Consider the following 15,618-nt stretch of genomic DNA (forward strand, 5'->3'; position numbering starts at 1 on the left):
TAGATCCGATTACTTTTCTTTCTCTTTTAGAAGAAAACAAACATTACCCCAGGTATTTATTTAATTATTTATTTAATACAGTGGCTAAATTAACGAAAAATAAAGCCCCAACAAGTGTTGACATTTCCCAACATCACAGCAGTAATAACTTTATGAACTACTTTACTTTTAAAATCGATACCATTAGAGATACAATTTTAACCATTCAGCCATCAGCTACAGTATCACATCAGATGCACTATAGATCCCCTAAATCACAGTTCCACTCATTCTCTACTATAGGAGAGGAAGAATTGTATAAACTTGTTAAATCATCTAAACCAACAACATGTATATTAGACCCTATTCCATCTAAGCTCCTAAAAGAGGTGCTTCCAGAAGTCATATCATCTTCTGACTATTATTAATTCCTCATTGTCATTAGGGTATGTACCCAAAACCTTCAAACTGGCTATTAAGCCTCTCATTAAAAACCACAACTTGACCCCAAAGAACTAGTTAATTATAGAGCGATCTCGAATCTCCCTTTTCTGTCCAAGATACTAGAAAAGGTACTGTAGTTTCCTCACAATTATATTTCTTTTTAGAGAAAAATGGTATCTGTGAGGACTTCCAGTCAGGATTTAGACCGTGTCATAGTACTGAGACTGCTCTCCTTAGAGTTACAAATGACCTGCTCTTATCATCTGATCGTGGTTGTATCTCTCTATTAGTGCTATTGGATCTTAGTTCTGCGTTCGACACTATTGACCACAACCTTTTGCATAGACTAGAACACTTTGTTGGCATTAATGGAAGTGCATTAGCAAGGTTTTAATCGTACTTATATGACCGCCATCAATTCGTAGCAGTGAGTGAAGAGGTATCATATAGTGCACACAAGTGCAGTATGGAGTACCTCAAGGCTCAGTACTAGGGCTGCTACTCTTCACACTTTACATGTTACCCATGGGAGATATCAGGAAACATGGTGTTAGAAAAAACTGTATGATGAATAATTTCTTACTGCTAAATTCTGAAAAAACAGAGGTGTTAATTATAGGACCTAAAAACTCTGCATTTAATAACCTAGAACGCTGTCTAAGACTTGATGGCTGCTCTGTCAATTCTTCGTCATCAGTTAGGAACCTAGGTGTGCTATTTGCTAGCAATTTTTCCTTAGAAAGCCACATTTCTAGCATTTGTAAATATGCATTTTTCCATCTCAAAAATATATCTAAATTACGGCCTATGCTCTCAATGTCAAATGCAAAAAATGTTAATTCATGCATTTATGACCTCAAGGTTAGATTATTGTAATGCTTTATTTGGTGGTTGTTCTGCACGCTTAGTAAACAAACTACAGCTAGTCCAAAATGCAGCAGCAAGAGTTCTTACTAGAACCAGGAAGTATGACCATTTTAGCCCGTTTCTGTCAACACTGCACTGGCTCCCTATCAAACATTGTATAGATTTTAAAATATTGCTTATTACTTATAAAGCCCTGAAAGGTTAAGCACCTCAGTATTTGAATAAGCTCTTGTTACATTATAATCCTCCACGTCCACTGTGTTCTCAAAACTCAGGCAATTTCAGCCCTGAAAGAAAGTGGAGACCAGGACAACTAGAGCCCCAGATACAGATCCCCTGTAAAGACCTTGTAGTAACACGTAGCAAGTTAATATGGCAAAATTCATTCTTATTCTTTAGCTTGGGTTAAACTAATTATTTTTACTTTGTTGGAACAGCAGCTATGCTAATGATGTCTCTATTTGTTTCTACGTTTGCCACGGGATTTACATCCCTTGGTAACTAGGATTTACACAAGCTCCAGTCTGGATCCAGAACACCTGAGAAGAGATGAATCTGACCCTCAGAGGACCCCAGATGATGCTAACCCTGAATCAACAAACAGAACTAACAAATATTGCTACAAGTGTGACTGCATCATATATTAGTTGCTGTTAATAATGTTCATCATCTGGCTGACGACGTCTTGTATTAATTTTTCTGAAAAAATCTTGTCATATTTGCACAAACTGACAGTCACCACTTATAAGCTACTACTAAACATTGTAGAAACGTAATTTTCTGTAAAGTTGCTTTGCAACTATTTGTATTGTAAAAAGCGCTATACAAATAAACTTAAATTAAAACTTGAATTGAATTCTGCACAATCTGCCTTTGCTGCAGCCTGGAATTGAACTACTGGTTTCGTCTGGTCAGAGGAGAACTGGCCCCCCAACTGAGCCTGGTTTTTTTCTCCATTCTGTCACCGATGGAGTTTTGGTTCCTTGCCACTGTCGCCTCTGGCTTGCTTAGTTGGGTTCACTTCATTTACAGTGATATCGTTGACTTGATTGCAAATGAATGCACAGACACTATTTAAACTGAACAGAGATTACATCACTGTATTCAATGATGAACTGCCTTTAACTGTCAATTTGCATTATTGACACACTGTTTTCCTAATGAATGTTGATCAGTTGCTTTGACGCAATGTATTTTGTTTAAAGCGCTATATAAATAAAGGTGACTTGACTTGACTTGACAAGAGATCAGAGACCATTCCTTCATCCAGAATCACTCCAGACCCTTTAGATTCCCAGCTCCATGTTGGTGCTTCTTCTCTTCAGTTCACTCCTCTCATTTTCTATAGGTTTCAGGTCAGAAGACGAGAATGGCTATAGCAGAAGCTTGATTTTGTGCTCAGTGACCCATTTCTGTGTTGTTTTTGAGGTTTGTGTTTGGATTATTGTACGGTTGGAAGATCCAAACATGGCCCATTATAAGATTTCTAACAGAGTCTATCACTTACTGATTTTTTATCTGTTGGTATTTATGATGCCAAGTATCTAAACAAGATGTCCAGGACACTCCAGCAGAAATATAGGCCCACAACATCAAAAATACAGCAGTATATTTCATTGTAAACATGGGGTACTTTTTATCCCTACGTGTTCACCAAACCCATATTGAGCGTTTGCTGCTAAAAAGCAAATTTTTTAGTTTCATCTGACTATAGATGCCAGTCTCGTTTGAAGTTCCTGTCATGTCTGATAACTGAATATGCTGGGGATTTGTTTTTGGATGAGCTAAGAGAATTTTTCTTGAAACCCTCCCAAACATTTTGTGATGTAGCTTCTTTGGCAATTTGTTTTAAAAGTTTTCTGAACCCGAGCCTCAACTATTTTGTGAAATTATCCAGCTGTGATCCTTGGAAAGTCTTTAGCCACTCAAACTCTCCTTCTCACTATACATTAGGACGATTTAGACACAAGTCCTCTTTCAGGCAGTTTCGAAACATTTTATGTTGATTGGAAATTCTTAATTATTGCCCTGATGGCGGAAATGGGAATTTTCTCTGTTCTAGCTCTTTTCTTAAAGCCACTTCACTCATTTGTGGAGCTCAAATATATTTTGCTGAACATCAGAAATATATTCTTTGTGTTTTCTCATTTTGATGGATGATTAAGGAGATTTAGGCTTTGTTTTCCCTCCTCTTTATATGTCTGTGAAACAGGAAGCCACTGCTGGATAATTTCATGTTTATAATCACGCTGGAGTGCTCAAAATTGTGAATATGAATGGGAATATACTTCAGATATTTTCTAGGGGTGCCAATAATGGTGTCCAACGAATATTTGAGAAAAAACTTTATTTCATAATGATATTTCCCCCCATTTTAAATTCTTATTATCCACTGAAAGGATACATTTTTGTGATTTATTTTTTTTTAATAAAATATCAAAAGGATTAACAATGCAGATTTATTTTCACAGCCTTCTTTGAACATATTTACCAAGGGTGCTGATATTTTTGGCCATGACTGTAAGTACTACCAAAATATATCCAATACACCTGGAGAATGCTATTGGTTAACTTGTATCTCAATGGCAGTTGCTTGGCTGGCACATGCAAGGCTGGTATCTATGCTTTAAGCGTCATGTAACTGATCACGAAAGACAGAAACATTATGTAATGATAATGCAGACTGGCTGATGGCACAACAAGAACAACTGTACTGTTGGTTAAAGGTGAACTGAGTAAAGAAAAAGCAGTCTATGTATGCTATTAAAAACACTGCAAACCTTTTCACTGGTAAAACAATATTACAGTATTACAATTAATGTAATAAATGCACATCTCCATAATTGACTAAGCCAATCAATGTCCAGGCTCCATCTATACTTTATTTTGTAGATGCCAAATTGTGCTTCCTGTTTTAGATCTTGCCATTCAAAATCTATATTACTTACATCTACAAACATCTTTACATCAATTCTCATACACAACCAACATAAAAAAAGAAATGTCTTGCATTTACAATGACAGAATGGCTCTGATTCAGGGTACAACCAAACTTACCTAAAATTGTAACATTATCCTATTGATGAATAATCACTGTTCTTATTTTACAAGTGACATTTTACTATACTGTGCTGATAATCCAGCTTTAGAGTAGAGAAGTGCTTTAACTAGCTTTCTGATCCACAATGTCTCAATTAACCTTTCATTCTGTGACCTTTGCAGCTGCTCCCAGAATGCCTCTCCATGTTAGTACACAACTAAACACTAAATAGGTATCTTCTCTGGAAGCATTTCTTTGGAAATTCACTGTTACGTTATATCAGGGGTGAGACCATTTTAAAATATCACACTTTGTAAAGGTCCTCTAATTAAAATATTAATTGACTTTAAGACAGTAGTATATTCCAGAACACCCATTTCATCATGGCCTCGCCAGCTGCTAATATTTAATTCACCTAAAAATAGAAATGATTAGGCTGCCCTTTAATCATATTCATGTCTTTCAAAGAAGTTTTGCAGATTGGTCTATTGCTCTTTTCCAAAGTACGACATAATATTATGACCAGATGATATAAAGCTAAAAAATACATAAATGTACTACATGAAAGCTTGAACTTGAGCCCAAGACCAGCTCTGTCATTTGCAGAAAATCTTCTTCTTAACAAAATCTTCAAATCAAAGTTCAATGGAAGCATAAACTGTGGAAAGTTTGCTACACAAGGCTATGGCTTCAAAAGATTTGGAGTATAAAGTAAAATCAGTATGAACTACTGTTATGAAACCTTTTTCGATCACGTCATCACTTGCTTACTTGTATGAAAATGGAATATTTCAAAACATCTCTTTTTGAGTTCCACAGAAGAAAGAATGTCATACAGGTTTGGAACAACAAGAAGCTGTGTCAGAAATTTCCATCTATTTTGTTGGTATGTAACCCAAACTTAATTTTTATTCAGTCCAAGTCCAAGTCCAAGTCTGTCTGAAAGAACATGCATTTTTATTGGGTCCTTACCTAAGTCTTTTGCCACAAATGTAATGCTTACATACAGAAATGAATGATTCAGGAAATCTTATTAGTATGTTTTCACATGGAAAGCACTGGAAATTTCATTACCAAGTAATGAGTGATCTTGTTTTTCTATTTGTATTCATGTTTGCAGTGTGATATCATGCTTTTAACCTCTTATTGCACACTTATCACACTCAGTGTCTAAAAATAAACACAGTTATTATGCTGCAAACCCAGTGGTTGCTAGGGTAACTCAACTTGTTTTGTGTGGCATGGACCAACCGATTGTTTGTCAAATGCATACATTAATGGGTCCAGAAAATCTGTGACTACACTGCAAAATAATTTTGTAATCAGTAGTTTTGTCCATTTCTTTTCTTTTTTTTTTTTTTTGTAATTAAATGTCTAAACACTTAAAACAAGATGCATTTACTAGAGATGCAACATTTTGGAATTTAAGCTATTATGACTTGTCTTAAGAGAAAATATCTTGTTATTTAAGTGTATTTTCTGTTAGGTAGACTAATGTCATGATAAATTCTCTTAAAATGTATTATTTTAAATCATTTTGCTCCCCAAGTAAATTTACTTCATAAAAGTCTTTACATATTGTTACTAAAAAATAATAATAATAATAAAAAAAAAAAATACTTAATGCATATATTGTTCTTGTTAGAACATGATGCTTTCGTCCTCGTTTGGATTAAATGTTTCCTGAGAAGACCCTGTCACAATGCTCACCCCGAAAAAGCAAACCTCTTAATGTCTGGGTGATCCTTGCAGCTTTCATTGTGTGCAGCATGCCATTCAATAGTCCCACCCATCCCATGATCCACCACTTCTCTGCGCGTTCACCCCTCCCCCAGTCCATAACTCTCCTCCACCAAGAGCTAAAACTGGAAATCCTAAAAATAGAATGAACGATCTTTCACTGAAGGAAAAAAAAGCAGGAATTATCTGTCAATATACTATTTCTATAATGAAACATGAGAGCAAAGAGCCACAATATGACTTATGCTCATGCAGTTTTCATTTGCATTTCCATTTATGGAAAGGAGACCTCAAACAAATAAGGGCTGAAAAGCAATCAAGTTATTTCTAAAGCAAGTAGCTGGATGATTCTATATTTAGGGGTACAACTGACATCAACCAATGTCAAAAAATGAAATTAACTTTCTTAACAAAGCAAGTACTTGCCTTTAGTGTACTGTATGTAATTGCAAAACTTAAAGGAACACTCCACTATTTTTGAAAATAGACTCATTTTCCAAATCCCCTAGCATTAAACAGTTGAGTTTTATCGTTTTCGAATCCATTCAGCCGATCTCCGGGTCTGGCGATTGCAATTTTAGCTTAGCATACATTACTGAATCTGATTAGAACATTAGCATCTTATTCAATAATGATCAAAGAGTTTTTATATTTTTCCTATTTAAAACTTGACTCATCCGTAGTTACATCGTGTACTAAGACCGACGGAAAATGAAAAGTTGCGATTCATTCCGGTGTAATAATCAATGAATTTTGCTCCCCATGTGTTCCATGTCCCTGTTTACTAGTCATTCCATTTACCTGTGTTCCCCTGATTGTTAATTTGATTCTCTGTGTCTCTCCTTAGTCCTTTGTTATTCCTGTGTTTAAAACCTTCAGTCCTTTCAGTTTGTGTTTGTCGGAGATTGAACATCAACCCCTGTGTTTCCGTTTGCCAAGTGTTACTTCCTGGATATTTTGGATTAAAAGACTTTTGTTGTTCGTGTACTCCTGTTCTCCTCATTCCTCGCTCCTTGCCAAAGGCTTGCCATAAGTGTGACAATATAAGCCTAGAAAATCGCAACTTTTCATTTTCCGTCAGCCTTAGTACACGATGTAACTACAGAAGAGTAAAGTTTTAAGATATAGCCGTTTAAAAATTAAGATGTCAAAATCGAACGTTTTAGGAAAAAACCTCTGGCGCCTAAAGGGTTAAATACAAAAAAATATTGAAACTCTTTGGTCATTTTTGAGCAAGATGCTAACGGTCTAATTAGATTCAATGATCTATGCTCAGCTAAGCCAAAAGTGCTACAGTACCACCAGACCAAGAGATCGGCTGAATGGATTCGAAAGTGGTATAACACAACTGTTTAACTCTAGGGGAGTTGGAAAATTTGCCTATTTTCAAAAATAGTGTAGTCTTCATTTAAACAGCAGTTTTACACACACACACACACACACACACACACACACACACACACACACACACACACACACACACACACACACACACATATATATATTAGTCATATATACATATTTAGCCTACAAACATTTTTTATGTATTGCAATCCTTTAATATTTAATATTTGTCATGTTTGTGTGTCGCTTTGCATCCCTGTGTTTAATAAGCAACGTGTACATGCGTTGTGGACCCGCCTATACTTACACACATATATTTTCAGCTCCTTAAAATAGTATTGCACCAGCAATGCGCCTGAAAACATCTCTTTTTTAGACCAGCACGCCCATGGGCGCACAAATGGGTAAATTTGCTAATTAAACGACGTGGTGCTGGATGGGAAAAATGCGAACGGCACCGGACTTAAACTAGCAAACACACTTGCGCTGGGTGTATTTTTACTTTTTCAAGGGAAAAGCAATGAAATTACAGTAAATAATTACTTAGTAACAAATTACAACTAACAAGGTACCAAACCTTACATCTTTTCCCAATGTACTTGGCAATTTTTTTATTTCTCTCTCCTTCCCTCTTCCCTGCTCTTCTCCTAATTACTAAGTCTGATTTTTACCTACTATTAATAGTACTCTTCTGACTATTATTTATTTGTCATTATCATTAGGATATGTCCCCAGAACCTACAAACTGGCTGTTATTAAAGCTTCTCATCAAAAAACTTGACCCCAAAGAACTAGTTAATTACAGACCAATCTTGAATCTCCCTTTTCTGTCCAATATACTAGAAAAGGCAGTATCCTCACAATTATATTTCTTCTTAGAGAAAAATGGTATCCGTGAGGACTTACAGTTAAGTTTTAGACCATTTCATAGTACTGAAACTGCTCTCCTTAGAGTTACAAATTACCTGCTCTTATCATCTGATCGTGGGTGTATCTCTCTATTAGTTTTATTGGATCTTAGAGCTGCATTCGACACTATTGACCACAACATTCTCTTGAATAGACTAGAAAACTTTGTTGGCATTAATGGAAGTTCATTAGCATGGTTTAAATCGTACTTATATGACCACCATCAATTCGTAGCAGTGAGTGAAGAGGTATCATATCGATCACAAGAGCAGTGGAGTACCTCAAGACTCGCCGTTACTTTTTACGCTTTACGTGTTACCCTTAGGAGATATCATCAGGAAACATGGTGTTAGCTTTCACTGTTATGCTGATGATACTCAGCTCTATATTTCTACGTGGCCCGGAGAAACATACCAATTTGAAAAATTTAAGGAATGCAGAGTCGATTTAAAAACCTGGATGAGGAGTTGGATTTCTTACCTCAAATTCTGAAAAAAACAGAGGTGTTAATTATAGGACCTAAAAACTCTGCATGTAATAACCTAGAAATATTAATATTAATATTATGCCTAAAATGTGTTTTAATATCATTATTAATAACAATTGTATGATCTCTGTATAGTATGCAAGTTAAAATGCAAGATATTTAAAGTGTTCCTGAAGTATACTTGTAATAGTTCCACTTTAGCTCAATCAGGTATATCTTTAGTTGGAACCCAGCACAACTTCCGCACAATTAAAGTGCATTAAGAACAAAATTAGTTGTTCCAATTTTGCAGACTTTAAGTATTAGTGGAGTTTAGGTTACCAAAGGTACAACTGCAGGGTATTTTAATTAAGCAAATAAATGTGTAAACATTTTTGTACTTTATTTAGCACAAAATAAATGCATTTTAAAAACATATACAAATTTTTTCGTTAGAGTATAAATAGTAAAACTGGAGAAATCGAGAATTTTGCAGAGGTCTACTTTTTTCCCCAGAGCTGTATATACAAATAAACAAATACAGATGTTTTTTGATTAAATATTTATGTTTTATGTTCCTTTTGAAATCTGACATTTTGAAAAGCAATATAATTTAAAAAAATATAAACTGAATAAAAATAAAAATGGTGATCATTTTTGGGAATAAACAACAATTTTACCCCAAATTATAGAATCACCCAGCTGCTTCTGGACTCAGTGTGCACAAACAACTCAGAGTAGCTTGTGTATCGATGTTGCACAGTGTGGCTATTATGAGTTTTCAACAGGGAGCTGAGCATGTGAGCACCTATGGAGCTTACCTTCTGTCACTACCATATCAGTGGTGTCTCTGCATGCCTGCTTACAGCCAAAATGATGATTGATTGGCCTTCTGTTCAAGGAAGAATATCTGCCTGAGGCCAATCTTACGTAAATTCTTTATTTGCTGCATAAGTCATGTGCTCATGAGGGTCTTGGGGCACATGTTTTAGCATATCATTTGCAGTTTATTACATGACCCAAAATATTTATTATATAATTACTGACTGACTAATTGACTGATTCAGGTGTGTTCTCACAACCAAACCACAAAACAAATAACATACAAGGAAACTACTTATTAGGGTATCTCTAAATTGTAATACATGGTCTTTTTGGTCTTTGTGGGGTAGACTGTGATAATCTTTGAGTGTCTCTGACCGGGCTCCCTTCACAGCACTGAAATGGCACTTGTAGAGTTCTCAAAGATCTCCTCATGAACTGGTTCCATCAGTAACCTAATTTTCTTAGACTTCTGCTCTGCTTTTGACATCATCTCTCATAGCATTCTCATCTCACATCTTTCTGCTCTAGCCATTTTTGGAACTGCTCTCTCCAGGTTAATTTTCGTATCTGTCTGACATCCACATTATATCTCTATCTGTCAGACTAAGTCCACTTCACTTCTACCTCTTTCACTCATGGTGTTCCTCATGGTTCTGTGCTTGGTTCTTTATTTTTCATCACGTATACGCTTCCATTAGGTCACATAATGAATTGACATGGTTTTATCTTTTATTGCTATGCTGATGACCAGCATTGGGTAAGTTACTCTAAAAAAAGTAATTACATGGTCTTTTTGGTCTTTGTGGAGTAGATTGTGATCAGAGTCATGATTTTCACCTGTGGAATGATAAAATAAGAGGAAAGAATCCCATAGACTTTCACTGAAGGTATAAGTGTAGTCCCACTAAAGTGCGTCAAAAAAGCACTCTGCAGTAACTGCATTTTAAATAAATGTAAACTTATATTTATATTTAATTGCAAATAACACAAAAGTGCCTAAAATATTATATTCAGTTCTTATCCAAATTATACAATTTTCTTAGTAATTATTTTTCACTACTCATTTTGCAGTAGGCATTCTTAATTTTGCATTCTTAAAAACACATTTTGCATTATTTTATTGAGTGCTCTACAAGCAGTACAGTGTTATTTGTGTTATTTTTGCACTTTAATCTGCCCTGTTCTGCAATGATGAATGGAAGGATCAAGGACTGAAAGCATCACCCTCAAGAAGACAATTTCAAATAATCATCCAAATAATTTTGTGCTGCCTCATGTTAGCAAACCATCTTGAAATGTACTGTAGGTCACCAAGTCCTGTCTCATGCACATGACTCAAAAGATATAGATACTAGACAATGCCTTTTACACTAAAACTTAAATTAAGTTTTTTTTTTTATTTACGTAATTTTTTTATTTATTTATTTTTGTCTCAAAACTTTAACATTCACATTATATTCATCAATATTCCTATATCACAGTGCATACATGTATAAGCTGTGCATTACTCACCTTCAGTGGCGGCACTGAAAGGGGCTTGTTTTCTTTGTCCAGGGAGATGTAGGTGAAGAAGGCTGTGACAGCCCTATATTTTCCCTTCTCAGCCTCCACCAGTGGGTCAGCATCAACGAAAACCTCAATCTCCATTGACTTACTACTGGTGAAGGTCATTCGGCCGGAAACAGTAATGACACAGCCTGCAGAGACACATAATGTCAGGTACTACATCTACTCATATTACATGATGCCGTATCCAATGTAAGACAAATATATATATGAGTTCACAGAATTTTTCTGGTGGGACACTAAGTGTAACAGTAAGCAGGAAAGTGTACAGTATGTACTATGTATACACTTATCTAATAAATATATAATAACAACAAAGTTATAGATTTAATGAGGCAACCTTATTCTTTATGATTAATGAATGAGTACATAAACAGTGGGTTCTAAGAAGAACTGAATAACTGTGTCCAATGTGGAGACTCAACTAAAAATATGCTATATGTAAAAAACATTGTCTGTTTTTTTTTTCTCCAGTGATCATTAATTTACTTTTTAAAATTAATCAAGTTCAAGGCACAATATACAGTACATGTATGCATTTGATCATTACTGTATGTGTATTCCACCAGTTGAGTAATTTGAACCCTAGCAATACTAGCTATGTCATTCATTTAACAAACACACACACACACACACAGAGAGAGAGAAAAAGATAAAACATTTCCAGTGCGCATGGAGAATGAGAGAACTAATGAGGCTGCGTGATTTTGCAAAAGGTTGTCGTGGGTAGGGGTGACCATGTGTTCCTTGTAGCCCCCTCCAAACTAACAGTTATAGCTCGAAGCTTCCTATATCCAATGACTTTGATCTGATCCGTTAAGGTTTTACAGAGCATCACTTACTCACTTTCATTTTTTTTTTTCATTTCACTGGCCCTGTCAGTGATGCAGTTTTGACACCAGACTCTATTAAACACAGCCAGGAATGGAACGTCCTCATTATCCCTTTATATAACACATACTCTTAATGGATTCTGGGAAAAACGAATGCTTAAATGTACCTTTACGAATTTAATGGAGCTCTGAGGTAGATGCAGAATGGCTTAATAAGACCTCGGGACTCTGAATTGCTAGTTACAGTGTAGAAAAGTGGATCTTGCCCATTTAAAAGCATTCATGGCAATTTGTCATTTAGAACAAGGCTGAGAAAAAGAGGATGGTTGAAATTGTTAGGTCCATTTCCTGTCATCTTTGATATATACGTCTAATCTTTATTTCCATGGAAACAGAGCCTGAGGGCAGATATATTATTTTGTCTTTCCAGTCAATGCATCTGGTATCTTAGGAAAAATGAATAGATTGCCTATAGAATACCAGACATATACACACAGGTCCATATATATTTGAACACTGTTACACCCCGTCTAGGGGTAGAGCGTAACATGGAAAAAAAAAAAGAGTGTGAACAATCAACATTTTTTGATTTTTTATTTGGGAGTCCGCTTTCCGGAGCTGAGTGTGCCAAAATAATAAACAAAATGTTCTAAATATTAATTAAACCCTCTAAATTACCTATCCAAAATAAAGAAACAAAACAATTATATTCTCTAACTTAACTACCTAATCCAAAAACAGAGACAGAAACAAAAATAAAAGATGGCATCTGACTCCTTACTTTGTCAAAAACTAGTTACAATATTCAAAATAAATGTTTACAAAGAAACAGCATAGTTCACAAATTGGCCCCCCATTAAAGGAAATGCTGTCATCTCTTTTAAGGGCGAGAAGACCAATCAGAGGACAACAGCAATGAGTCTGCAGGAACCAAACAGCAGCAACCTGGGCAGACAAACAAACCAACAGACCTATAACAAAACTATAGGGTCGTACTAGACACTTAAACAGTTTTCATCATTTGTTCAAAAATGTTCATTTTTAATATTTTGTTGAGAATCATCTGCAGCTTACTTCAGTTGTTGTTTGTTTGTGTGTCTTTCTGCCTTTAGTTTTGTCTTCAGCAAGTGAAATGCATGCTCAATCAGGTTGAGATCAGGAGATTGACTTGGCCACTGCAGAATATTCCACTTTTTTACCTTTAAAAGCTCCTGGGTTGCTTTTGCTCTATGTTTCGGGTCACTGTCTGTACATTGTGCCAATCAACTTTGCTGCACTTAACTGAATCTGGGCAGAGAGTATATCCCTATACACTTAAGAATTTTTCTGATTGCTTCTGTCTCATCATCACTAAACACCACTAACCCAGTGCCACTGGAAGTCATGCATGCCCTTGCATCCCACTGCTCCTCCATGTTTCAAAGAAGATGTTGTGTGCTTTGGATAATGAGCTGTTCCAAGCCTTCTCCATACTGGTGCAGGCTGATCTTAATTTCAGCCACCAAAGAATTAATTTCCAGAAGTGCTTTGGCTTGTTTAGATGTTTTTTGGCAAAGTCTCATCTGGCTTTGTTTGCACCTTGTGGTGAACCCTCTGTATTTGCTGTCTATATTCTTCTCTTGATTGTGACTTTGACAGTGATACATCTGTCTCCTGGAGAGTGTTCTTTTCTTGGCTGGATGTTGTGAAAGGGTTTTTCTTTACCATGGAGAGGATCCCCCATCATTACAACAGTTGTCCTTCGTAGACATCCAGGCCTTTTTTATGTTGCTGAGCTCACCAGTGCACCAGTGCATCCAGTTTTTTTTTTTTTTTAAGATTGTACCAAATTGTTAATTTGGCCACTTCTAATGTTCCTGCTATCTCTCTGATGGATTTGTTTGATTCTGAAGCCTAACAATGGTCTGTTTCACATGAGAGCTCCTTTGACTACATGATGTGGGTTCACAGCAACAGCTTCCAAATCCAAATGGCAATGTTTCTATTTTGCCCTCGAATCTCAAATTTTGCACAAACCTTACATTGGGTGGTGGTCTAATAAATGTGTTAAGCACAGTATATGTTATTAAACAAGATTTATTTCTTATAATAACACACCAAGGGGAGACGCTTATTGCATTTCCTGATTTTTTTTTTCTGTTTTCCTAAGTTTTACTGTTTTTTCTCCTCATTTGTATTAGTCATGGAGTTCAGAATTATTTTAGTTTTACTTTAAGATAAGATTTATTTTTAGTAAAGTTTATCATTATTACTCATAATTTCAAGAGTTAACACTAGAGGAGAGAGAAAAAATTGTTATTTGTAAAGCCACTAAGTTTGAATTATGATACAACAGAGCATAGATATTTGAACCTGTGTGTTCCTTTAAATCTTGATTGAGGGCATAAAAGAAAGCAAATACATAAATAATAAATATTGAACAAAGGGAAAATGAGTAATTAAAATTATATTATTTTATTATTTATTTGGTTCTTTCTTAGTAGTAGTAACATAGTAGTAACATACAGTCATGTCACCTTAAATAAACATACAAACAAACAAACAAATAAATACATAAATAAGCACATATACATCTAGGTGTATTTTGCGACAATTTAAAAGCTGGTCTGTGTTTAGTCTCTTAAATAACCAATATGTTGATTTCTTACTTTCAGGACAAATTACTTTTTCAGTGGGGCCTTTTCAATGGCAGTCATTGCTCATAAGTCCTTTCCCACAATAAAATATTTTATTTGATCATGTAAAAGCACTGAGAGAGAAAAAGATACAATAAAAGTGGAAATCAGGAAGGAGCTAAAGTAAATATAAAATTCACATAATTTGCAGGTATTTGCAAAAAGTACTGTATAAAATAAATAAATAAATAAAACTGAGTGCAATTACTTTTTTTTGCTTGTTTTTTAATCTGTGTAATGATATTAAATACCAAAATACTGATTATCAGCATCAGCAATAATAACTGTAGTTGATTTACCTCTTGTGTTCTGACATCCTCAACAGTGGATATAATCAAGAGCATTTAGCTGTGATAAAATCCACAATGCTATGATGTAAAGGCAGATCTTTTTTCCTATTTGGCGCCTAAACTCCGGAATAACCTACCTAACATTGTTTGGGAGGCAGACACACTCTTGCAGTTTAAATCTAGATTAAAGACCTATCTCTTTAACCTGGCTTACACATAACACACTAATATGCTTCTAACATCCAAATCCGTTAAAGGATTTTTAGGCTGCATTAATTAGGTAAACCAGAACCGGGAACACTTCCAATAACACCCGATGTCCTTGCTACATCATTAGAAGAATGGCATCTACGCTAATATTTGTCTGTTTCTCTCTTATTCCGAGGTCACCATATCCACCAGATCCAGTTTGTATCCAGATCAGAGGGTCACTGCAGTCACCCGGATCCAGTACGTATCCAAAAAAAAAGTAAAAGGACAAAAGTTAGTGTTCCTGTAGCTCAAGCGGTAGAGCATTGTGGTAGCAAGGTTGGGGGTTTGAATCCCAGGGAACACATCTTAGGAGAAAATTGTTAGCTTGAATGCAATGTAAGTCGCTTTGGATAAAAGCATCTGCTAAATGCATAAATATGAAATAAAT

General features: G+C 35.4%; 1 protein-coding gene across 5 annotated transcripts in view; it reads right to left on the reverse strand.

Moving 5' to 3' along the window:
• Positions 1-15,618, reverse strand: part of LOC132097385 (cytosolic acyl coenzyme A thioester hydrolase-like) — a 74,045-nt gene that overhangs the window by 6,951 nt on the left and 51,476 nt on the right. For all 5 annotated transcript variants that reach the window (XM_059503055.1, XM_059503052.1, XM_059503054.1 and 2 more), the window contains one exon: positions 11,127-11,311. In XM_059503055.1, coding sequence (XP_059359038.1) covers positions 11,127-11,311 — 185 coding nt within the window. The remainder of the gene's footprint in view (positions 1-11,126; positions 11,312-15,618) is intronic.

Source organism: Carassius carassius, chromosome 21 (genome assembly GCF_963082965.1).
Source record: "Carassius carassius chromosome 21, fCarCar2.1, whole genome shotgun sequence".
Classification (NCBI taxonomy): Eukaryota; Metazoa; Chordata; class Actinopteri; order Cypriniformes; family Cyprinidae; genus Carassius; species Carassius carassius.